The sequence below is a fragment of the Corythoichthys intestinalis genome, chromosome 2 (assembly GCF_030265065.1).
Source record: "Corythoichthys intestinalis isolate RoL2023-P3 chromosome 2, ASM3026506v1, whole genome shotgun sequence".
NCBI lineage: Eukaryota > Metazoa > Chordata > Actinopteri > Syngnathiformes > Syngnathidae > Corythoichthys > Corythoichthys intestinalis.
In genome coordinates, this window is record NC_080396.1 from 23,949,417 (window position 1) to 23,974,621 (window position 25,205).

The 25,205-nt window shown below is 40.8% G+C and overlaps 1 protein-coding gene across 4 annotated transcripts in view; it reads right to left on the reverse strand.

Annotated features, from left to right (window-relative positions):
- Positions 1 to 1,872: 1,872 nt before the first annotated feature.
- tmem198b (transmembrane protein 198b) overlaps positions 1,873 to 25,205 on the reverse strand; it is a 28,999-nt gene continuing 5,666 nt past the window's right edge. The window contains exons 2-7 of one of the 4 annotated variants that reach the window (XM_057859304.1): positions 19,175 to 19,350; positions 16,568 to 16,644; positions 15,687 to 15,939; positions 6,245 to 6,826; positions 3,943 to 4,139; positions 1,873 to 3,862 (exon numbers count right to left, since the gene is read on the reverse strand). In XM_057859304.1, the coding sequence (XP_057715287.1) occupies positions 3,716 to 3,862; positions 3,943 to 4,139; positions 6,245 to 6,826; positions 15,687 to 15,843 (1,083 nt within the window). In that variant the 5' untranslated portion in view covers positions 15,844 to 15,939; positions 16,568 to 16,644; positions 19,175 to 19,350 and the 3' untranslated portion in view covers positions 1,873 to 3,715. The remainder of the gene's footprint in view (positions 3,863 to 3,942; positions 4,140 to 6,244; positions 6,827 to 15,686; positions 15,940 to 16,567; positions 16,645 to 19,174; positions 19,351 to 25,205) is intronic. The other 3 variants (XM_057859294.1, XM_057859312.1, XM_057859289.1) reach the window with 3 other exon arrangements.

Genomic DNA, 25,205 nt, shown 5'->3' on the forward strand with positions numbered 1-25,205 from the left:
GAATAGTTATTAGAGCATTTTTCTTTTAATTTCTGTACTTGTTCGTTGTTGTCTTTTTTATATAATAGATTACAAAGAGATAATGTGCTTTTACAGTGTGAGTGTTTAAATATATGTAGTAAAAATTAGGGGTGGGGGGCAACAAATATGTTGCCTAAGGTACCAAATTGGTCAGGAACGGCCCTGGTTACTAATGGTGTTGTTAGAGATGGGCGTAGACAAAGAAAAATATAAATGAATAAAAACAATAACTACAATAAATAGTAATAATAATGACTAGGGTGTACCCTGCCTACTGCCTGTTGTTAGCAGGGATAGGCTCCAGCACGTCCGAGACCCTCTTGAGGAAAAGCGGCATGGAAAATGAATGAATGAATGAATGAATGAATAATAACAATAAGGTGGACACAGTTGTTTTCGCAGTTTTCAGTACTGTATTTCAGAATTTTCACGAGCACCAGTGACTTACTGTCCCAAGATGGCCGCCAGTGACGATGCTACTGACGGAAGCAAGGATTCCTTTACTAGACTAACGTTTAGGCAGAACCAGAGAGGACAGCGACGTTTAGCTTTCAGGGTGTGTAACTTACAAAAAAACAAAAATGTCTCTTGGAGGGGAAAAAAGCTTTCCCGTTCTTTCAGTTCGAGATATTACATGTATATTTAGCATATTTTTACACAATTGCATTGAATGCTTGCTGGCACATCACCTCTATGAAAATTTAAGCCACAGAAATGTGAGAAGTTTAAATAAATACAGACTATAAGATAAATAGATGCATGAATATATTGTATTATTCGCCTAGCTCTCCCCTCTCCCACCAAGTATATTTCTTTTTAATATTTTGATTTTTTTATATTCGACCAGAGTTGACACCCAAGCAGGCGTACATGTCAAGCATTGCATGTCAGTGCAAACACTGTTCATTTTATCAACTTAACAAAATAATTTTGACTAAAAATAAGATTTGTTTGTAAAATTTCAGAGGCAGTCAAATATATATATATATATATATATATATATATATATATATACACACATATATATATATATATTTTTTTTTTTTAAATTGAGAAAATTACGATGGCTGAGAAGTACAAAACATTCCTAAAAATTGTGAAACAGTCTCAAAACTGTTGACCCATGATGATAAAACATCATACCAAGGATGGGGAATCTGGTATGCTGCTTTCCTGAGGCGCTTGTCACTGTCAAAAATATAAAGCAGGTTGAAGCAGGAAGAATAACTGGCATGTTGCAACAGGTCATAGTAGCTGTGAATCTTTTACCTGCATCAGATTCAAACATCATGTTCTTACTCATTAATGATGACAGCTCAATTGAACATAAAGTTCAAGAAGGTAAACTAAAATAGAATACCTAATCATACATCTTCGGCAAACAAATTCGACAAATTGAGCTTTCCAATTTTGGAGGAAATTTGCAGAAAATGACAACTGTTGGACCCTTGGATGCATTCTGACATAGTTTTTGTGTTACTTATAAAAGAAAATAAAGACCAAGCACAATATGACCAACAGTCATCAGATGTGATGAACATCACCAGTTTATTATCAATGTGCTTGTGCACGTAGCAATGGATTTTATCTACATATTTCTACATATACAGACAGGTTAGAGAACATGTTATCAAGAGTAGACAGATGGAGGCGATAAAAATGTTTGTGTGCGCGGGTGGGTGTTGGTAAACAGTGAGACCAAAAACTCAAATGTGTGTGTGAAGAAATGAGCTCTTGAGATTTTCAACCTGTAATCGTAAAAAATAAATACGTCAACTGTTATGTGTGAAGAAACAACTCGCACACACTGACAGCACATTGGCCCACAGGAAGGCATGCTTTAATGTTGGAATAAAACTACAGATTCCAACTAAAGGAGGGAAAAAGAACACAAAATGTTCTTCTGTCAATGTGATTCGGGTGTTCGAACAGTGGAAGGATTTTGGAGTCAAGAGGAAGTCACTTTCAAGGTACAAGGTGGTTGATTTCATGCAAACATATTGTACATTCTCTCTTCGCTTTACAAAGTTCATTACTTTTTTTTTTTTTTTTTTGCAGAAATGCCACTGAGGGGATCTTCACAGGATTACCTACCATTCTGCAATTCAGGACATGAAGTGGCTGCACTGTGGCACAACAACGAAAGGTGGAATGTCATGTAAAAGCACTGTAATCAACCTCAAAGGCTTTATTTTCTTGTGCTACGCAACTGTGGGAAGATGTTTTGGATGTGTGTATTGCTAATTTCACTGACTCAATTCACAGCCAATGAAAGTGGCTCTTCTCATTCCCTTTAAATGAGGTGCAATACAATTGCAATGACTGGGAATGAGTGCATGTGAATTTGTTTTTAAATATGACAATGATGAATTGTTTTCTAAAACTAGTTAGAAGATTTAATGAACACTGACTGCATATTTATGAATGACGTACGCTACACATACAGCCTCTGTATCCGAATGTATGTCCATCTTGACCTAAATTAAATTCATCGGGCTTATTCAATCGTGTTAGACCGGCGGTCTACCTTGCGCAAAAAAATAGGCAGGCTCTCTTTTCCAAAATGTCAATCTGCCAGACCCTCATTATCCTAGTATACCCAGCTTGGCACAAAAAAAGCAAATTTGTGAACCAGTTTGTGACCCACCCATGTTGTATACACACAGATGCGCCATTTACGAAAATAAGAGCCCCAATTCTCAAACCACCAGACCCCTCAGACAGTATTCCCAGCTTGGCACAAAACAGTAAACTAAATTCCCAACAGGTTTGTTACCTACCCAAGTTGCGCCAGCTTTTACACTTGAGTGCAGCTGGGCCATCTATGAAAAAACAGCCCCAAGTCTCAAGCCGTTAGACCCTCTTTATGCTAGTATGCCCACTCTGGTACAAAACAGTCAACTGAATGCTGTTTGCGACCCACCCAAGTTGCGCCAGCTTTTACAATTAACCTTAGATGAGTAGTCTATAGAGCACTAAGTCATAAACCGAACAGAACAATGACATACTCTTGGTGACATTTTTTGGGGCGGCGTACTATGAGATGAAATTTCATATAAAATATGTGCCTTGGTTCATTAAATTTTGGCAAACACTGCTGTGGAACATGGTTGAGGTGAAAATGATTGGGCCCTGATGGGTTTGTGACTGAGTGGTACTAAATCCAAGCTTCGTTAAAATGTCTGTTTCCAGCCCGAGTGTTTGGGAGCATTGTGGCAAGGTGCCACTGTCCGTTATGGCTTTCTAATACCGCAGTTGGCTGAAATGTAACCCTGTGTTAGCACCCAAACACTGGCGGAACACCCCTCCGTAGTCACAGGGGAAGCAAGGCACCCGTTACAGCAAAATCCACTTGAAGACATTACGGTCCAGCACCAAAGAGGGCAAAGGCCCATTTGAAATTTGCCTAATGGTATCCAGATGGCACGAAGGGCCTGCAGAGTGAGGCTCATGTGTTGCTGTCATGACGATGCCTGAGGTGGGTTTGCAATCGGATCCCTGATCTGATCTGAGGCGCTAAAACAGATGTCGACCCATCTTATAGTAGCTGCTGTATGAGTAAATCATGCAGTGAGAGGTCAGAAGTGAAAGTGTTTCCCCATCCACTATGCATGGATACAACTAGGTGTGCACGCAAAAGACACACAGGTGCATGGACGGTTAGTGTGTGTCCTGACTGAGTCAAGGCAATGTTTTAATTTCGTAGGGAAGGTCCTGCTGCCCCAGTGAGGGGTGCCGTTGAGTCGTAGCCCAGATCCACCGCGGCGTGTGGTCCTCCAAGCAGCTGGCTTGGAAAAGGCTGAGCCTGCACCTGCCTGTCTCGGAAATTCTGGATGTAGCTCTGGGAAATGTCGGGGGAAAGTTTTAAAATCCAATAGCCATCTAGAACAAATTGAGATAGAATTTAGAGTTTCTACTCACTGGTGAGAGGACATCAGTGTCATAGCGACGAATTGGATTGGGCTTGCGGCGATAGGCGGGTTCCTGGAGTTGCTTGGCTTGGTTTTGGTTGGACGAGGACCCAAGGTGCTTCTTCTTCTTCTTCTTGTGCCGGTAGCGGTCGTCCCGCTGGCGAATACGCATGACCTGCATCCTTCTCTGCTGACGACTGATGATGACTAAAGGGGGTTTGGTTAGGTGGTTCGAACGAAAAAGAGAAGAAGCTAGAATTAGAAGCTGTATCGGTGACCTAATTAAGAGCTTACTTGATAGGTGTTTTGCAACCTTTATCTAGCCAAGAGACCAATAGGGGAAGAATCTCACAGGACACCATGCACTGAACAAAAATATCTACAACCACCCCTGGCAATAATTATGCAGTCACCAGTCCCGATGGATGTTCACTCATATGTATTACTGTCAGTGTCTTCACCGATTAATTGAAAAAGTAATTTAATTACTAATTACGCCTAAAGAAAGCAATCTGCTTACTTTACTGATTACTTCATTATCAAAGTATATAAGTTACTTTAAAAGTAATTTATCAGTTTTTAACAATTTCTCTCCCTTTGCTGCCTCAACATAAGAATGGCAACAGAAAAATGTCATCGCATGTAATTGACTTTCCGAGAATTTAAAGGAGATATCAGAATTTTTCACATAAGGCTTAATGTTTGAGTGAGCGGGGGTTTAATTAGTCGATGGAGTTGATTTCAACCACCCTAAGCTCGCGCTAGCTTAGCCACTCCAGAGCCCTGAAACTAACAAATAACTGACAAACTGCACAGAATTTATTAAAATCGACTCCAACAACTAATTCAAAAAGTCTGAGCTTTAAAATAAAGACCACTGAAGCCATTAAATTGTTGTCTATAAATGTTGTAAAGCAATAAAACAAACAACAAAAATGAATGAGATACACAAAAACCCTACAAAGTATTTCATAATGGGTCAAAATTATTTTTCAAACAGATCTTGTGACAAGCACCTTAGAGACGGTCCTTTGCTTTGCTTAGCCAAAACTACAGCTGAGGCAAGATGGATATTTAGAATTTCTTTAAACCTAAGCTTTCAAAAGCTTCAACAACAACTGAGCTTGAACCAAGGATTGAACACGAACAGTGTCAACCAAAAGTTTGGACACACCTCATTCAATGCAATACAAATGATGGTCCCAACCACATTGAAAAGGCAACAAATTCCACTTAATAACCCTGATAAGGCATACCCATGAAGTGAAAGCCTTATCAGGTGTCTGTATCTTGAAGCTCATTGAGAGTGTCAAAAGTGTGCAAAAAACTAATAAGAGGAAAGGGTAGATACTTTGAAGAAAGCAGAATATAAAACCTGTTTTCACTTATTTCACTTTTTCTTCCAAGTATATAATTCCACATGTTCACTCATAGTTTTGATATCTTCAATGAGAACTTACAATGTTAAATAGTAGTGAAAACATATTAAATGGTAGTGAAAACATAAAAAAACGCACAAATGTTTGTGTGTCCAAACTTTTAACTTTTGTTTCGAGGTCAACATGTTTTGCCCCCCATAAAAGTCAAACTCCTCTGCTTACAAACTGTAACTATAACATGTACGTAAAGGCTGGTTACAAACTGTAGAAGTGCTCTCGTTACCTGTAGGCTTTTCTTCGAGTTTTGATGCGTTGTGCTGCAATTCCAAATGGTTCCTTGGATTGAATGTGGAATTTTTAGCAGTCGACTGTGTTTTCAAGCCAGCACTAAGTTTGCAACGCACTGAGATATTTTTTTCATCTTTATTGGACAAAACTGTGAAGTAATGGCTGTATTTTCAGTGAGTAAATGCAGCCGTTTATGGTATCTTGGTATGTATGGTATGATTGATATTTATTGGGTGTATGTTATATGCCTCTTTCATTGTTTGCGTCCTGACGAGGTAGCTAGGGTATTGTTTTGGCTGCAGACTCTTTGCGCTCACACGGTATGACCCATTTTTTTTGGTCCTCCGATGAGAAAACGTGACGTGTGATGTCACTCCCAAACTCAGGAGCAACATTTGTATTCAAAATGCTCTTTTTACATGACTATAGTATTCTTAATTCTACATACATTATCAGGCAATAACAAATAACGCTACTTCGCGGTTTTTCACTTAGCGCAGTGGGATCTGATCCCTATTAACCGCGAAAAACGAGGGATCACTGTAGTTTGCTTTTTTTTCTACACAAACAAATGATGAACATCCATTGGGGCTACTGGTTACGTAATTATTGACAGAGTACTTTGGTGACGTCACATCTCCTCACCCTTGGTGTGCGAGTATCCCTCTGCAGTCACCTTCCACTGGACCACAACACCCAACAGGGTGAGCGCAGGCCACACCCCCAGCACCACCCACGTCAGCCAGCAAACGGGCTTCCCGGGGACGGCTTTCATCCGTTCGTACATGTAGAGGACGAGCGCAAAGAGCTCCACGAAGTAGTCCAGTGCTACTGTGATGACGGCGGCGCCGAAGACGGCGGTGGATAGCGTGGTGAAGATGCGCTGCCACTGGAGAGTGAGAACAGCAAAGAGCATGCCCAGGCCAAGCAGCACGCCCAGAGGCACCCAGACAGAGCGTGGCGGGCTGTGGGAAAGCTCCTCCATTCCCACCAAGGTGGCCACGGCCACCAGCAGGCCGAGCAGAAGACCCACCATGAAGAGGCCCACGCTGCGAACCAGCATGGTGACCAGACCGCACAGCGTGCCGATGCCCAGGCCGATGCCCACCGAGGCCTCCACACTCAGCTGGGTGTCCAGCACGCGCTCCTTGTAGCACAGCATGAAGATGACAACCGAACCGAACATCAGGCCTGTCAGGAACATCACCGCCTTAAAGCAGCGGTAGCCTGGACAAGGGTCAACCACAAGTGGGTTATACAAAACTGTCCCAATCCATCTTGAATACAGTAATGTTAGCCTCATTGTCATTGGATTTGTATGCTAAGTTCAAGTGACACACAAAAACAGGCTCGAAAGTTATTTTCCAATATTTTAAACGGTTTCCTGTACAGTATAAGATCAAAATGGGAGTGTTTCTTGGTTGAAATGTAGAACTTGTAGTTTATTTGTTTGTGGAAGTGGAATCTTTCCGCAAACAGTAGGTTTTGAAATTGGTCTCGATGTGTTGTCACACAATGCCTTATAATGCTTGTACCTTCATTCTTCAGTTCCTTACTTTGTTACTTTTTTTCCCCACGACCTCCACCACTCGCCTCTGTTCGCTCTGTAGACAGCCAGCCGGCCGAGAGGCATTTTGCTTGGCTTGCTCACCAGTAAAAGTCAACCTCATCGCTTGGTTCGTGATCGAAAGCTTGCCTGATGACTGAAATATGTCTTTCTGCGGCGATGGAACCCCACTAAGAGCGGAGGTGTCATGTGAGTAAGTGAACATTTCATCTTTGTATAAATGGTAAATAGCACCGCTTGGTGTCATTGAAGAACAATTGTACACCTTGTCTCTACGAGGCATCATTGTTACCAAATGTACTGCCAAAACCCATGAGCTTTGGACTCGGACATCTACAGTGGTATGAAAAAGCATCTGAACCTTTTGGAATTTCTCACATTTCTGCATAAAATCACCATCAAATGTGATCTGATCTGTGTCAAAATCCCACAGATGTATAAACAATGTCTGCTTTAACTATAACCACCGAAATATTTATAGGTTTTCATATTTCAATGAGGATAGCATGCAAACAATTACAGAAGGGGGAAAAATAAGTAAACTCTCTGCCTAAGGAGACTTAAAGAGCTATTGAAACCAATTCTTACCAAACAATGTAAAGTGCCTACGACAGGATAAAAAGAGTCTTAAATAGCATTATTATGTGAATTAGAATCATATTTCGAGACGATTCGACTATATATAACAATTTGGCAAAGCGCAGATGGCGAGAAATTAGTCTTTTAATCTGCCATTTAGCCACGCCTACCATTATAGGGCTCTAGCGTCCCCAACAGGAGGATGACGTCGGCAGGGTGATGGTTTCATCTAAATTTGGAATTCAGCCCATTAAGGTGGAATTATTCAGAGAGAGGAAAATGCGATGAAGAGAGCTGCAAAATGTCATTTTTACAGTCACTCTACCCCAATATTTTTACAGGATATTCTTTTTATCCAAGTATTTTTCCCCAATTGCTGAATAAATGGTATGGTCATGAAGAATAATAGTCTTGAGCTAAATGGCATATGAAATAATAAAAATGCATTTATTCAGTACGACATGGCAAAATTACTCAATAATGGTCAAAACTTTCACTTCTTGCACTTCCCAAACTATATTTTATGCGACCGGAGTTAGTCCAGCTTTTGTCATATCCCTGCCCCGGCTTTGGAGAGCGTAAACAGACCAGGAGGCGTGACAGCTAGCCGACACGCTAATCCGAACAGAGTAATGTTTTAAAGACTTTTTCTCGGCTTTCTAAGCGAAAAGTCACACGAAGCTACCCAGGATCGTATCACACGGCGGCGGGGTTGTCGATTGTCTTCACCGATCGGCAACCCGTTTGGCGGCAAGCAAGTTACAGCTCGTCGGACTCGTTCCCCTCCTGCGGGCAGGAGAGCCGGGGAAGCAGCTGGACAAACCGGGAGATGTCAGAGGAGCACGTAGCTGCCATATTATCAACACGAATATGGCGTAAAATAATGCTATACTACATAGCGAAGACGTAAACAGTGAGAGAGCGGCGTTCAGTTGTTGTGCAGCTAACATGCCAGGATGTATCTGAGGAGAACTTATCTAGATGTCCGTCCATGATCAAACGTAAGTAAATTGTCCTTTATTTAAAGAAAGTTTGTAGTCTTTACTTTGTAATCGCTGTATTCGCGGCCATTTTTAACACAAAGTTGCAATTCTGATTTGACAGAAGACCGGGCACACAAAGAGGACAATAAGCAGAGTATAGCGCTCTCCCGGCGGGCACGCAACGGACCGAGGAGTGTGTACGGCCGAGTGGCATTCTCGGTGGACGCAAGCCACCTTCGTATTAAAACATGTGCCATGATCCCAGTATTTGACATAATACAAAATACGATGTTTACTCACTTCCCCGTAAGTCCAATGGTCCCACAGTTGTAGGGCTTGTTTTGGCCAATATCCGCGGTATATGGGAACCTTTTGAAACCCAAAAAGGCTCACACGCCTCTCCCTGTCGCAGCAACAATTTTCTGCCGCACATTGGGCTGGCGTGATGTGAAAAATAAACAAATTTATCCGCAAAATCAGCGGAGTCCGCAGTCCATCTGCATGCTATAAAGCAATGCTGTATTGTGAGATGCTGACCCGGGTGACGTCATATTGCATTTGTCCCAAACCCGTGACTGGAGCCGGAAGTTACTCATTTTCATGGCACGGGATTCAAAAATTAAATATATAAAACGATCACTTCCACACACGTTCAAGCGGTCCAATTCATTCAGGAGCATAATACACCACGTGAAATATGAAATAAACAAGCTTTTTGGTGTCATACGCATTTTAAGGTGTGTGCGAAATCACTGATGAGTGGTTTAAAGCTGCCCTGCCCACTATAAAACACACACCTGGTAAGAATTGTCCTGATGAGAAGCATTGTCAGATGTGCACCATGGCTCGGTCAAAAGAGCTGTCTGAAGACCTGCGATCAAGGATTGTTGATTTGTATAAAGCTGGGAAGGGATACAAAACCATCTCTAAAAGTCTGGATGTTCATCAATCGACAGTCAGAGAGGTTGTCTACAAATGGAGTGAGTGTGGCACTGTTGCTTCTCTCCCAAGTAGTGGCCGTCCACCAAAGACGACGACAAGAGTCCAGCGCAGAATACTCAGAGAGGTAAAAAAGAACCCTTATGTGTCTGCTAAAGACATACAGAAATCACTGGCACAGTCCAATATCTGTGCACACATCAACTATGTGTAAAACTATGGCCAAGAATGGTATTCATGGGAGGACTCCACGGAGGAAGCCACTGCTGTTTTAAAAAATGTTGTTGCTCGGTTAATGTTCGCAAAAGGCACTTGGACACTCCACAGAAGTTTTGGCAAAATATTTTGTGGACTGATGAAACCATATTTGAATTGTTTGGGAGTAATACACAACATCAAGTGTGGAGGAAAAAAACAACAGCTCACCAACATCAACACCTTATCTCCACCGTGGAGGGAGCATCATGATTTGGGGCTGTTTTGCTGCCTCGCGGCCTAGACAACTTGCAATCATTAATGGAAGAATGATTTCAAAAGTTTATCTTGATGTTTTGCAGGAAAACCTGAGGCTGTCTGTCAGACAGTTGAAGCTAAAAAAAGGATGGATGCTGCAACAAGACAATGATCCAAAACACGGAAGTAAATCAACTTCAGAATGGTTTCAGGAGAACAAAATACACGTTCTGGAGTGGCCAAGTCAAAGTCCAGACTTGAACCCCATTGAGATGCTGTGGCATGACCTAAAGACAGCGATTCATGCCAGACATCCCAGGAATCTGACTGAACTACAGCAGTTTTGTACAGAAGAATGGGCCAACATTATTCCCGATCGATGTGCCAGACTGATCTGCAGCTACAGGAAGCGTCTGGTTGAATTCATTGCTGCCATGGGGGTACAAAATATTAAAAGTGATGGTTCACTTGAATATGTCTCCCCCTTCTGTCATTGCTTGCATACTATCCGCATTAAAAAATAAAAACCTATAAATGTTTGGGTGGTTTTAGTTAAAACAGACACTGTTTCTTTCATCTGTGTGATTTTGACAAAGATCAGATCACATTTGATGTTATGCAGAAAATGTGAGAAATTCCAAAAGGTTCAGACACTTTTTCATTCCACTGTATTCCATCGACAGCCAATGAGAGAAACGCATCATTGAATATTGAATATTAAAATTGATACCAGTTAGCTGCAAGCTATAATCGGACATTTGCAGAAACCCAAGCCAAGAGGACCAATTAAAATAGCTAGAAAAATGACTTTCTGGGCACTCTCAACAGAAAGTTTCATGTGAACTTGGTAAAATGGCATCCAAGGTTATGAAAAATAAATTTCTCTAAATATGACTACAAAGCAAACTCAATATTTATATAAAGTTGATTTAATTTTGATGTCATTGAAATAAAGGTGGTGGGAAAATAAACAAATGCAGTACATATTATATTTTAGTTCTTCATTTAATACTTTAAGATACAAGATGGTGGCAAAGTCCAATCTGTCATATCTGAGTGTATGCTCTCAGTTATCCTTGTTTCATTCCAGTATCTGGTTGAACTGATGAGCGGGGCTGTGCGACGCACCTGTGGCGCATTAGGAGCACTCATTATGACACCTGTCACCATCAGCTGTTGTTGGACGATTGCTTGCATTCCGCTGTGCGCTTCATACATCATCTTCATATATGGTTGTATTTCTAGTTGGGATCGCACTGATATTGTGCCATATTTTCATTTGTTTTAACTTTTCTGACCGTCTTGCCATCCCCTTGTTTCTCTCGCCGACTTGGTTCATTCTATTTTTTGTCTGTATTTTTCTCGCATTTTCTGGCGCGCTCCCTTGGTTGTACTTTGTTATAATAAATATGATACACACTATTCCTCGTCTCTGGGTCCGTGTTGGGAACCACATTCAATGGCTTGCCGTTTCACGACACACTCTAAATCTAAATTGGTGCCAAGGAAATCTAATATACTGAAGTGATATTTTTCATGAGAAACAATCATTTGGAAGGGCCATTATGGCTGCAAACCCAAATATGCAAATGTATGACCGACATACAGGGGTTGGACAAAATAATGGATACGGCTTAAAAAAAAAATCAACAAAAACTCAATATGGTGCAGGTCTGCCTTTTGAGGCAATTACACCTCAATTCTCCAAAGTATTGATTCATACAACTTGTGAATTGTTTCAAAAGGAATTTTAAGCCATTCCTTATTTAAAATACCCTCTAACTCTTTTAGAGACGATGGCGGTGGAATTCGATGTCTTAAATGAATCTCTAAAACTGACCATAAATGCTCAATAATGTTGATGTCTGGGGACTGTGCAGGCCATACAAGCTGCTCAACTTCATTAGAATGTTCCTCATGCCATTCTTGGACAATTATGTTGATGATTATGATGCCAAAATGTTAGGTGTTTCCAATATTTTGTCCAACCCCTGTACATATGCACCACAAATTGAATGATATCTAGTTTTAAATTCCAAAGCAATTACTCCATTGATTTAAAAAGAGGGAATGATGTAAACGCTTCCAATATGAGGGAATAGTCTATAATTTCGGCATTTTAGCAAGAAACATGAAGTTGATACATATGATTTGATTTCACGGGCCACAAAAATTATGGGGTAGCTCAGATCTGGCCTTAGGGCCTTAAGTTTGATTTACAGAAATATGAATGTACAGTGGGGCAAATAAGTATTTAGTCAACCACTACTTGTGCAAGTTCTCCCTCTTGAAAATATTAGAGAGGCCTGTAATTGTCAACATGGGTAAACCTCAACCATGAGAGACAGAATGTGGAAAAAAAAAAAAACTGAAAATCTCATTGTTTGATTTTTAAAGAATTTATTTGCAACTCATGGTGGAAAATAAGTATTTGGTCTATACCAAAAGTTCATCTCAATACTTTGTTATGTACCCTTTGTTGGCAATAACGGAGGCCAAATGTTTTCGGTAACTCTTCACAAGCTTTTCACACACTGTTGCTGGTATTTTGGCCCATTCCTCCATGCAGATCTCGTCTACAGCAGTGATGTTTTGGGGCTGTCGTTGGGCAATACGGACTTTCAACTCCCTCCTCACCCCGTGGCGTCAAAATGATAACAAGAACGGGGAGCAAAAATTCCAGAACCACACGGGGGGACCTAGTGAATGACCAACAGAGAACTGGGAACACAGTAACAAAAGGCGCTTTCGCACTGTAGGAATTTGAGTACTTGGCTCCTTTAACTATCCCGCCCTCCTGTAGTTCGAGGAGCTATCCTTCGCGAAGCAGTCGTGTTTGCACATGGGGTACTACGCCCAATTCGACCTGCTGTGACGTTTTAGTCTGCGCCAGTGACGCATTATTTACTCGCCAGTCGCCACACCAAGCAGCGGCGCATAAGCTAAACGGAAGACAACGAAATGGAGACCGTTGAAGACACCGCAGCAATTCTTGCATGTTTGAAGGGAATCGTTTCCATCAGCGAGCAATCCCAGCGTCTAACGACGAGACTGGTAGCGCACATTAAATGAAAACAGAGCCAAAGGCAAGCAATGTTTCTTCGTTTCATGGAGACCGAAAGGGTAGCAGACGACCGTAGAAGACAAAGGAGGCTACGGGTAAGTGTAAAAAAATGTATTTGACGTGTTTACGAAGGATGTAAGTGTTCACGTGATGTGCCAAAAGTAGGGGCGTGTTTGCGCTGATTTCAGCGAATCACCAAAGAGCTACGTAAAATCGTTCCTGCGGCCCCGCGGAAAGTACTCACTTCAGAGTCGGCGCTAAAATGTAGCTCGGAAGACGAGGTCCGCGTCCTAGGTTCCTACATATCCGAACACACAAAATGACGTCATCCACCCCCAAAAGGGTCGAGGAACTGTGTATGGTTACAACAGTGCAATAGCGCCTAAAGGCTACTATCAGTAACACAATGCGCCGCCAGGGACTCAAATCCTGCACTGCCAGACGTGTCCCCCTGCTGTAGAAAGTACACGTCCAGGCCCGACTGCGGTTCGCTCGGGAGCATTTGGATGATCCAGAAGAGGACTGGGAGAATGTGTTATGGTCAGATGAAACCAAAATAGAACACAGGTTCTCTTGTTTGGAGGAAAAAGAATACTGAATTGCACCATACCCACTGTGAAGCATGGGGGTAGAAACATCATGCTTTGGGGCTGTTTTTCTGCAAAGGGACCATGACGACTGATCTGTGTAAAGCAGTGCTTCTCAATTATTTTCTGTTACGCCCCCCCAAGGAAGACGTAAATGTTTCGCGCCCCCCCCCAACTCTCTGCCACCACTGTAAATAGTATCATTCGTCTATATTACTATTATAAGTACGCCTCAGCCTAACATTGTGTCCTTTTTTTTCTATTAAAGAAAAAAAGTAACATAGATCAACATATAATAAAGTATAACTTTTTTAACATTGTGTTGCTTGTAACAGAAAAGACTTAACGCGCATCAATTTGCCTGAAGTTAAAAAAAAAAAAAAAAAAGTCACATCCAAACTGTAAAAATACACTCAAGGTACATTTTTGACCATTTGATACTGAAAAATAAAATGTAATAAAATCAGTAAATAATAACAAATTCAAATTGATTAGAAACATTTACTCTTCAGGACAACGTGCCAAAAAATTTGACCGAAAAACAAAACTGAATAGAAGGGGGGGGGGGGGGAGTCTTTGGACAGAAGGAAAGTTTTTATTTTCGCTGATTCACCACAGTGCTCACTGGTTTACTGATATAACACTGACAAAGCGGGACGATTGTGACAATTGGCAATATTCGGCACATTTTCGCTGAAAAACAATCAAGCGGCTTATCAATGAGATTGAGGTCGAATGTCTTTAAGTGGCGTCTTAACTGATTTGGCTTCTCCGCTATAATCATTTTTAGACTCAGTAAACAGTGGTCTTTCCTCATTTCCCACTATATTAAAAGTCAAAGGCAAACGGCCCGAAAAAAGCGCATTCTCGGCGGCCGAGGTAGAACCGTAGGTGAGGGCGGTGGTCGTGACGATCCCAAGCCGAAAACGGCACTTCTCGGCCGGACACGTGAGAACCGAAGAAGACAGTGGGGTCGCTGCGTGAGTCCAGCTCTGCATGAGTCTCTTCCGCGTGCTCTTGCTTACTTCAAAAATACTGCACGCACTTTGAAAATGAGAGCGCCACTGCCACTCACGGAGTGGATGTGCAAGTACACTTTATTCTAGTACGGCAAAAAAAATAAAATAAAATAAAAGCATGTTCCCCGAGGTCACTCGCGCCCCCCCTGGCATCGCTCTGCGCCCCCCTGGGGGGGCGCGCCCCACCATTTGAGAAGTACTGGTGTAAAGGAAAGAATGAATGGGGTCATGTATTGAGAGATTTTAAGTTAAAATCTCCTTCCATCAGCAAGGGCATTGAAGATGAGACGTGGCTGGGTCTTTCAGCATGACAATGATCCCCAAACACACAGCCAGGGCAACAAAGGAGTGGCTTCGTAAGAAGCATTTCAAGGTCCTGGAGTGGCCTAGCCAGTCTCCAGGTCTCAACCCCATAGAAAATCTGCGGAGGGAGTTGAAAGTCTGCGTTGCCCAACGACAGCCCCAAAACATCACTGCTCTAGAGGAGATCTGCATGGAGGAATGGGCCAGAATACCAGCAACAGTGTGTGAAAAGCTTGTGAAGAGTTACAGAAAACGTTTGGCCTCCGTTATTGCCAACAAAGGGTACACAACAAAGTATTGAGATGAACTTTTGGTATTGACCAAATACTTATTTTCCACCATGATTTGCAAATACATTCTTTAAAAATCAAATAATGTGATTTTCTGTTTTTTTTTCCCACTTTCTGTCTGTCATGTTTGAGGTTTAACCATGTTGATAATTACAGGCCTCTCTAATATTTTCAAGTGGGAGAACTTGCACAATAAGTGGTTGACTAAATACTTATTTGCCCCACTGTACATACTGTATGTTGAATGTACATGGGCCACTTGAACTTGCACTGTAAATCCATTCTTGTTGCTGTTTAACTCACCAAAGAAGCAGTAAATGACGCCAAAGAGGCAGCACATGGAGCAGACAACAGAAGGAACCACCTTGTAGCGTCCGGCTGAGTCTTCGCATCCGTTCAACAGCCGTGGGCTCAGCTCCAGTTCAGGGAGTGTGTGCAGTGTTTCCAGGGTGGTCGTCATGATGCACCAAAAGAAGAATGGAGAATCCAGGAAATGGAGGATGGAGGGCAATCAGCAGAGAGGCCACAGTATAGGCAGACTATGGAGCACCTTCACCTGTGGATGTAAGACATTTCAAAAATCCACTACATGTACACAAAGATAACATTAATAAGCATATTTTGGTGGGGGATTACCAGAACACTGCCCAGCACCCCACCAGACTGTCTGTCTGTGTTTATACGAGTGTGTGTCTGCATGTGTGTGGTAGCATTAAGCCATTTCGTACCACAGATGTCAATGTGCATCATCCTCTTAGATAAATAAATCAAACAAAATCTCTGAGACGAGTTTTCATCCAAATCTACAACATACACACTGACCCCCGTGCCCTGCTTCCTGTCTGTTGCTATGACAACGGTGATATGCTGACAGACATTTGTGAGTTCTGATCCGTCGCCTCAAAATGAAACACCAGTGACTGTCATAGCAACAGAACGAGAGCCAATCGGACGCTTGGTATGTAGTTATGCAATGTGTTGTGTTTTTTTTGTTAAGGCTCTGTTGTGCTCATACTGATCAATTATTAGAAGAAAACAAATGTTTATCCAAACAACTCGCTGGAAATTACAGTGTAAACAACACAAATATAGCACGGAGGAGACAAACAAGTGGAAGTGAACCATAGAAAATGAGTTCAGTGGGGGTGCGCTCACATGTAGTGTCTGGATTGACTCACACTGACCTGACGCTACCTCCTTCATCTCATCCTTAGATGACTCTTTGCACCCAGCAACCAATTTTCTTCTATTCAGGCACTGTCTGAAGTTAAAGGAAAGCAAAAACAGACACGGCAAGCTCGGAGTGGATCTCACTGTTACTGTCCAGAAATCAGCCCGTGTGGATCAATGTGAGGCTGATGTGGAAAGTGGGACTGTGTGGCATCACGTGTAAGGCAGGCCAAAGCGTGAGACATAGGGCATGGACAATTGGCAAAATTCATTTGAATGAATGTAAAAAAACAACAACAACAAAAACTAAACAATAATTGACCAGAAAAAGGGTTAACAAGGAACTAGTGACTATACTGTACATGTATATGGCGTAAAAACAAACACAAGGCTGAAAAAGCATATTCTGCCCTTCCACCCATCTTTAAAATAAACTGCTATATTTTAAGCCATAAGAACTGTTGTGTTTGATAGAACAATATCTCTATATACTGCCATAGCAGTTTCATGGCGCATTATGCCCCCGGGCTATTTTTAATTTGTCCGTTTTACCCTGGAGAACCCTGTTTACAGACACTGCGCAACCGCTTTTGTTTCATCTCAGCCATAAAAAGAGGGTAAGTTATTAAATTTATCATTCGAACTGTCTGTCATTTTTAGCTTAGATTCATTAATTGATGTCTAATATTGAGTTAAAAAAAAAAGACTTTAAAAATTATTCACCCGCATATTTTAAACTTTTAAACAAATTAGGTCACAATGAAATAAATAGTGTCTGTAAATAGGTCAAGGATATCTACCTCATAACTATTACTTAATTGTATTTTTTTTGTTATTGTCGCATTTCCCCCGATATTTTAGATGATAAATAAAATAATAATAATAATAATTGACCCCAACAGAGAAAAATTGAGAGAGAAAAAAAAAAAGTCTAAAAGGGTAAATATTTGAAAAAGAAAATGTTGACCACTCCTTATTGTCCGTGACTTATGCATCACGACCCTTGTTATATTACCGTGTTTCACCCATAAAATCCCCACAAAGGCAGGCTGTGGCCATTCATAGCTGTGTCTTGACACTCGGTGGTACATGCTACAATGGAGTTTTTGGATCGAAACAAGGTAAGTATGCGATGATATCTCGTGTCTTTAATAATGATCGCTCATGTTCGTACATGTTCGTTTAGATTAGTGCTGCAACGATTACTCAATTAACTCGAGTAATCGATTAAAAAAAAATCGAATTAAATTTTGCTGCTTCGAGTATTCGTTTAGTTAAAGTGGCGTTGTAATGGTTTGTTTCGAAAGTATTTGCATTTAGTTTTATTGATTACGGTGGATACACTGCCCTCTGGTCTGCCTCATTTCACATGGGTGAATCCAGCTGCTACCTGTTAAGACCAACATAAGCTAAGTTTTGTTTGCGCTAATGTGTGTTTTTTTTCTTTTTATGCATTCGTAATTTAGTTTATAAACTGTTTTTTTGTGGGAATATGTGTCTAAAACAGTTAAGAGCATGGGGGAAAAAAGTTAGCATTTTATAGCATTTAAGCTAGCGGACTTTTGCTATGTAAGTTAGCCAATTGTTCTTTTGAAGTACATAGATCCTCATTTATTTATTTTTTTACACTGTTTGAGGCTGAGCTCAGGTATTTTAATTTTTTCATGGTCCTTATCAAATTACTCGATTATTCGAACTGACTAGTTCATCGATTAATCGACCACTAAAATAATCGATAGCTGCAGTCCTAGTTTGGATTGCTTATTATGAGAGGATATCGATTTATTAGATACGTTAAATGCTTAAATCATAAAGCAGAGGTGACTAGGTCCTAGGCTTCAAGGTTAAATACGATAAACAGAGTAATGTACTCACATTCATATGTTCCCGTTATGTATATGGATCCTTTTATTCTCAGTCAAAGCCGTCATGCATTCACATTCTTTAATCATAATTTTAAAAAATATTTTAAAAGCCCACTGCAAAAAATAAAATATTATGTTACTGGAATTTAACCTCTAAAATTCCCCTGGAAATGTTTTTTCTTTGCACAAATTAAAATCAAACCAAATGAAAAATGTATGCAGTAAAGTTATCATAAACTATACAGCTAACTCCCCGTTTAGCTATGTATATTTACAAAATAAAACACAGGGCTAAATTAAATCTACATTTACTCACACACCAATTTTCTTTATTATTGTAAATCCCCCCACACGTCTTAGCGCATGCATATTGATTATCAAAGACTTGTGTCAACAAAGGGGGATCATCTGGAAGTGTTCGTTATTCATTATGTACCAGGATGGGTATCCAAAAACCTTTTTTTAAATGAGAAACTTACAGAAAATTTCAAAGGTCTCAAAAATGTCTATTTTTCAGTAGCCTGATTTGACCTACTTTTGAGGTGTCAAAAAATTCCCTCCTGTTCAAAATTTTTGTTCGCTCAGAAAATAGAGATTTTAAGCTTTCCAATGATGTCCCACACATGCATATAGGACAATTTTGAAATTTGGCCAAATCTCTGAGTGGAACTAATTGCAAAGCACATAAAGAAACATAAATTCTAACACATCTCCACCACCAATCTGTGAACCGCAGGTGGTCTTTAGGCCACCCACCTTCATGTGCTGCTACGCATCACAATCGACACTCCAACCTCCTCCGTCAAAGCCTCCTCTTTTTCCATGGCCTCTCAGCCCGAGCCAAAAGAACCGAGACGCCTCCGTCCAGAGTGAGCCGAGGAATGTCAATGATGCTTGTTGCTACGGACGACGGCAACCGTTCTACGGAGGAACTAAACAAACAAAAGCCGAATGGAGGTGTTGCAAGGAGCTCAGGCGGAGAAGAAAGTGACAACAACACATGACTGTGGATCTAAACTGACGTGTTGCGTTTTTTTCCTCGCTAACTCTCACTGAGCCGCAGGGCTTGCATGAAGCCGTCTGACATCTCTGATACGGCAGCCACTTGCACACAACCCATAGCTTGTCAAACTTGACACAGGGCATGCTTCCACGGTCCAAAGGATTCTTCAATGAAAATGTCAGCAGCCCAACAATTTACTCCTTTGTTTCTACCACAAAATTAATTTCCAATGAACTGGTATCAGAAAAGCTGAAATAATTATCTAGTTTATCATGGTAAACATTACAAATAGGACTTCCACATTTGGCGAAACAACAACATTTCTTTGTTTTTAGGTCAATGGCAAAGTCCGTTTGAGTAGTTACTACCTACATAACTACACTGTTACTCTGTATTACTTTTCAAAAATAGGCCAAGTGTTCAAGAATATTTTAAGATTTCAGATAGAGTACCTACTCTATTGAGCTGAATTGGAAAGATTTGCTTCATTGTGTTTTGCCAAAAGTAGAAGTTGAGCTTATCTACATTCATCCAACACGATAATTCACTAGAACCTATGTGTGTGTCTGTCTGTTGCATCAAAGAATATAAAAAATTCAAAGCCAAAGGGTTTTTATTGTCGGCGTACAGGGCTGTCCAGCTGGCATCAATCAAAGGATTTAGTTTTCAATTTTACAGTTTTTTCATTTATGTATAGGGGAGAGTGGGGTGATTTGTGCCAGTGGGGAAGTTGTGCCACCCCCTGATTCTAGGCAACCATTGAAAAAATTGGTCATGAGACCACACATTTTTGAAGACTCACTCATTTCACTCATCCTGAAAAGAAGAGAGCCTTATTGCATGAGAGGTAAGCACATTTAAGTTAAGAAAACTGTTATTTGCCTTTCAAAGTAAAATTTCTATGATCACGTTTTTTTTATTTCTGTGTCTGAACAGTTATGTTAAGTTTGAAAACATTTCACACGTTTTAGTACTTTGGTAAGCTACTCTATGAATCCTTGCAGCTAGCACGATGTTAGCTCAAAATTGATGGATGATGCAATTTTTCCAAAAAGGTGGGGTTGGGGTGATTTGTGCCACAGGGCCTGGGTTAAGTTGTGCCAGTGGCACTTACAAAATAGTCTATTACTCACTAAAAACCTACTACAACAGGGCATTGAATGGATGGATGCGCACTAATCCTGGTAAAACCGTAAACATTTACAAGATCCCAGGACTCGTAAACGAAGCATTCAAGTCAACAATGAGGACCCAGAAACATTACATCAAGTTTCAGAGTGAGGGGCATATTCCCATTCAACAGGGATATCTTCTCAGATAAAGATTATGCCCCATCAATGCGAACAGACAGGTCAAACCTAGAGAAGCCCTCCACTAGTACTGCTGCTGACCTGCCTGGACTATCATATGAGGAGCCAACCCACAGCTCTTGAAACAGGTCCAGACCCAGGGGACCCACCCACTTCTCCGGAACCAAATCTTCAAGTGACAAAACTGGTTCTTCTGCCCATTTAGGTTATGTATCTCCAGAAGCCATACCTCCCTTGCCAAAAGCAACTCCAGAAGCCATACCTCCCTTGCCAAAAGCAACAGGAAGAAGGCCCAGGTCTTATTGAAAATTGACCTTTGATGTGCTTATTTGGCGCAATGGGCTTGTAGAAAATTGGCCTTTAATGTTGCAAAAACCCTTTAAATAAACCTCAAATGAATAATTTTGAATTTTATTTTTCTAGCAGAAATAAAATATACTGTTTCACTTCAATAATCAATGGCACAATTTACCCCAATGCATTCTCTCCAAAGGCACAACTTACCCTGCACTGGGGGCAAGTTGTGCCAAAAGACCACTTTTTTTAAGAAAGCTATATTTCTTAAATACTATAGTTCAGATCCAAACTGATTGTTCCCAAAGATGCACCACATTCTGAAATATATGTTCATATTGTAGTTGGATAGATTACTATCATGACCTCACTTTAAAGCAGTGCTTCTCAATTATTTTCTGTCACGCCCCCCCAAAGAAGACGTAAATGTTTCACGCCCCCCCAAACTCTCTGCCGCCACTGTAAATAGTATCATTTGTCTATAAAATTACTATTATAAATACGCATCTGCCTAATATTGTGTCCTTTTTTTCTAATAAAGAAAAAAAGTAACATAGATCAACTTATAATAAAGTATAACTTTATTAACATTGTTTTGTTTGTAACAGAGAAGACTTGACGTGCATCAATTTGCCTGAATTTAAAAAAAAAAAAAAAAAAATTCGCATCCAAACTAAAAAATACACTCAAGGTACATTTTTGACCATTTGATACAGAACAATAAAATGTAATAAAATCAGTAAATAATAACAAATTAAAATTGGTTAGAAACATTCACTCAATATGCCAAAAAAAAAACAAAAACTGAATAAAAGAAAAAAAAAAAGTGTCCTTGGACAGGACAGTTTTTATTTTTGCTGCTCACAGTATTTACCTCCTTTGCAATGGTGTGGAGTTATTTTGCAATGAACATGCTAACAATGCTCATTGGTTTACTGATGTAACACTGACAAAGCAGGACGATTGTTGGCAATATTCGGCACGTTTTCACTGAAAAAATCAAGCGGCTTAACAATGAGATTGGGGTCTAATGTCTTTAAGTGGCGTCTTAATTGATTTGGCTTCTGGCTGTCTGCTATAATTATTTTTAGACACAGTAAACAGTAGTCTTTCATCATCACCCACTGTATTAAAAGTCAAAGCTAAAAGGCAAACGGCAAGAAAAAAGCGCATTCACGGCGGCCGAGGTAGAACCGTAGGTGAGGGCGGTCGTCGTGACGATCCCAAGCCGAAAATGGCACTTCTCGGGCGGCGACGTGAGAACCGGACAAGACAGTGGGTCGCTGCGTGAGTGAGTCCGGTCGGAAAACGGCTTTCGAAAACGGCGGTGGCACACTGCTCTTCATGTCTGTTGTCTGTGTGTGCTGAGTGCTCTTCCTTAGTTCAAAAATACTGCGCGCACTCTGAAAATGACAGCGCCACTGCCACCTACTGAGTGGATGTGCAAGTACCCTTTATTCCAGTACGGCAAAAAAAAATAAAAATAAAAAATGTTCCCCGAGATCACATGCGCCCCCCCTGGCATTGCTCTGCGCCCCCCCCAGGGGGGCGCGTCCCACTATTTGAGAAGTACTGCTTTAAAGTTACTTTAAGTAAAAACTGGCACAACTCCCCCCACTCTCCCCTACGGCGGAAAACACAGACAAGGCTGAAAAAGCAGTTTCTGCTCTTGCACCCCTTTTTAAAATAAACTGCTGTACTTTAAGCCAAAAGAACTGTTGTGTTTGATAGAACAATATCTCCATATGCTGCCATAGCAGTTTCATGGCGCATCAAGCCCCCGAACTATTTTTCATTTGTCCAGTTCACCCTGGAAATCCCCGTTTACAGACACTGCGCAATCGCTTTTGTTTCAACCCAGCCATAAAAAGAATTATATTTATCATTCGAAATGTTTATCATTATTATAATTATCATACTTGTTATCTCATATTTTGTTTTAAAAAAAACTTTAGAAAATCATTCACGCGCATATTTTAAACTTTTAAACAAATTGCGTCACAATGAAAAAAGTAGTGTCTGTAAATAGGTCACTGATATCTACCTGACAACTATCGCTTAATTGTTTTTTTTTTTTTTTTGTTACTGTCGCATTTTCCCCGATATTTTAGAAGATAAATAATCGATCCAAACAAAGAAAAATGGAAAAAAAATGTTTAAAAGGTTACATATTTGAAAAAGAAAATCTCGACCACTCCTTGATGTCTGCGATTTCTGCATTGCGACCCTTGTTATATTACCGTGTTTCACCCATAAAATCCCCAAAAGGTCCGGCTGTGACCATTCACAGCTGTGTCTTGTCAGTGAGACATGCTACACAGTTTTGGATCGAAACAAACTCGTTACATACATAATCTCGTTGAAATCATGGTGTCTTTAGTTATGCTCTCACCTCGAGTTAGGGTTTAGGGATTTAAAAAAAATTCTTTTTTTTAAAATGCCCTCTTGTTCAAAATTTTTCCCCCAGAAAATTGAGATTTTAAGCTTTCCAATGATGTATCACACATGCATAGAGGACAATTTTGAAATGTGGCCAAATCGGGGTCCCTGAGCGGAACTTCAAGTCACCTGAGTGTTTTCCGCCTTATAATGTATATTTAGGGATTCACAATATTCAGTCATAGACATCAAGTTACTTGAGTGGTAACTTTCGTCATTCTCTGCATCCCGCCTGCCCGTAGGGGGCTGTGTGACTCAGCTTCCTTTATTAGATATCGGTCGGAGTGAAACTCTCACACATGCTCTTAAGCACAATGCCGGATTCACATTCAAAAAGTATGAAATCTGGACCGCTGACAAACGTACGGCCCGCCAGGGGTCCAAATCCAGCCCGCGGTGTTGGTCGGCCTGACAGGCACGTTTGAGCTCATTCATGCATACTAACTAGAAGGATTGTCTCAGGAGTGATTTGTTCGAGGATTCAAGGTAATTATTAATTTTTTTGTACCATGCATGAATTTGGAAACATTGTGAGAAAAATCAATTGGAGAAATTAGCCGCTCCATATGTCGCAATATTTACGTAATATATCTGCCAACTGCCAACTGCCCATTTTACGTCCATATTTATAAAGAATTATTTAAGCATTTATTCACAAGAATTTTCAACGGAAAAAGCCATTGTGGCAGCACCCTTATCATAACAAAGAGCTAACAGACTAGTATCATTCTTCGACATATTTACGTAAAGTAAATTCAAAGTGCCCGTTTTTGTTGTTGTTGTTGTTGCTTTTAACCAAGAATCGAGACTGTTTTACGTCCATATCTATAAAGATAGGGATTTAAGCATTTATTCGCAACAATTTCAACGTAAAAAGCTTTTTGTTGTGGACTTGTGGTAAGGCGGCGCCACAGTGAACTTAGAGACGAGCAGCACATTCGCTATATTTACGTAAAAGAAATGCTACCTGCACGGTTTCTTTTGCTTTTAACGTGGGAATCGAAAATGTTTTACGTCCATATATATAAAAAAATTCAGGGATTTAAGCATTTAGTCACAATAATTTTCAACGGAGAAAGGTCATTGTTTTGCTATGGCGGCCATGTTGGATTTTGTATCTCTAGATTTTCTTTTAGACATTTCTGCGTCCATATTAAAAAAAACAATCAGCTTTAACGTATTTTATTTTATGTAATATTTCAATCTAATAACTTTCAGTGAAAAACCATGGTCCTACACCAACCGCTACGCCGACGGCTACAAGCAGATCTTCGTCTACTTTGACCCCGTGCACCTTTGGAAGAACATCTACAGCAGCTTCCACAACAACGGCTGTATGGTGCTGCCCAGGTGTCCTGTGGCTGGAGTAAGTGGCCAGCATTATTTACTTTATAAAAATGATTCATCAAAACACCAATCTTTCTAAAACAAACATGTTTTTTAGGAGCCTGAGAGGATGAGGACGGCCCGGTTCTCGAGCCGGAAGGTGCTGGCAAGGTGGGAGGACTACAAGTCTGTCAAGGCTGGCTACAAGTTGACCCAGAAGGTGCTGGCGCGCTCTTCGATCAAGAAGCAGAACGTCAGGCTCATCATTGCGGTCGTCAACCCCAACACGGTCGCACGGACAAGGAGGAACACAGGGACACACAGGGCCGACATCCTGGAGATGTTCCAGAGGACAAGGGAGACCTGGAGACGGGCCAGGCAGTCCTCAAGCGGCCATCTCTCCCCATGGCCCACA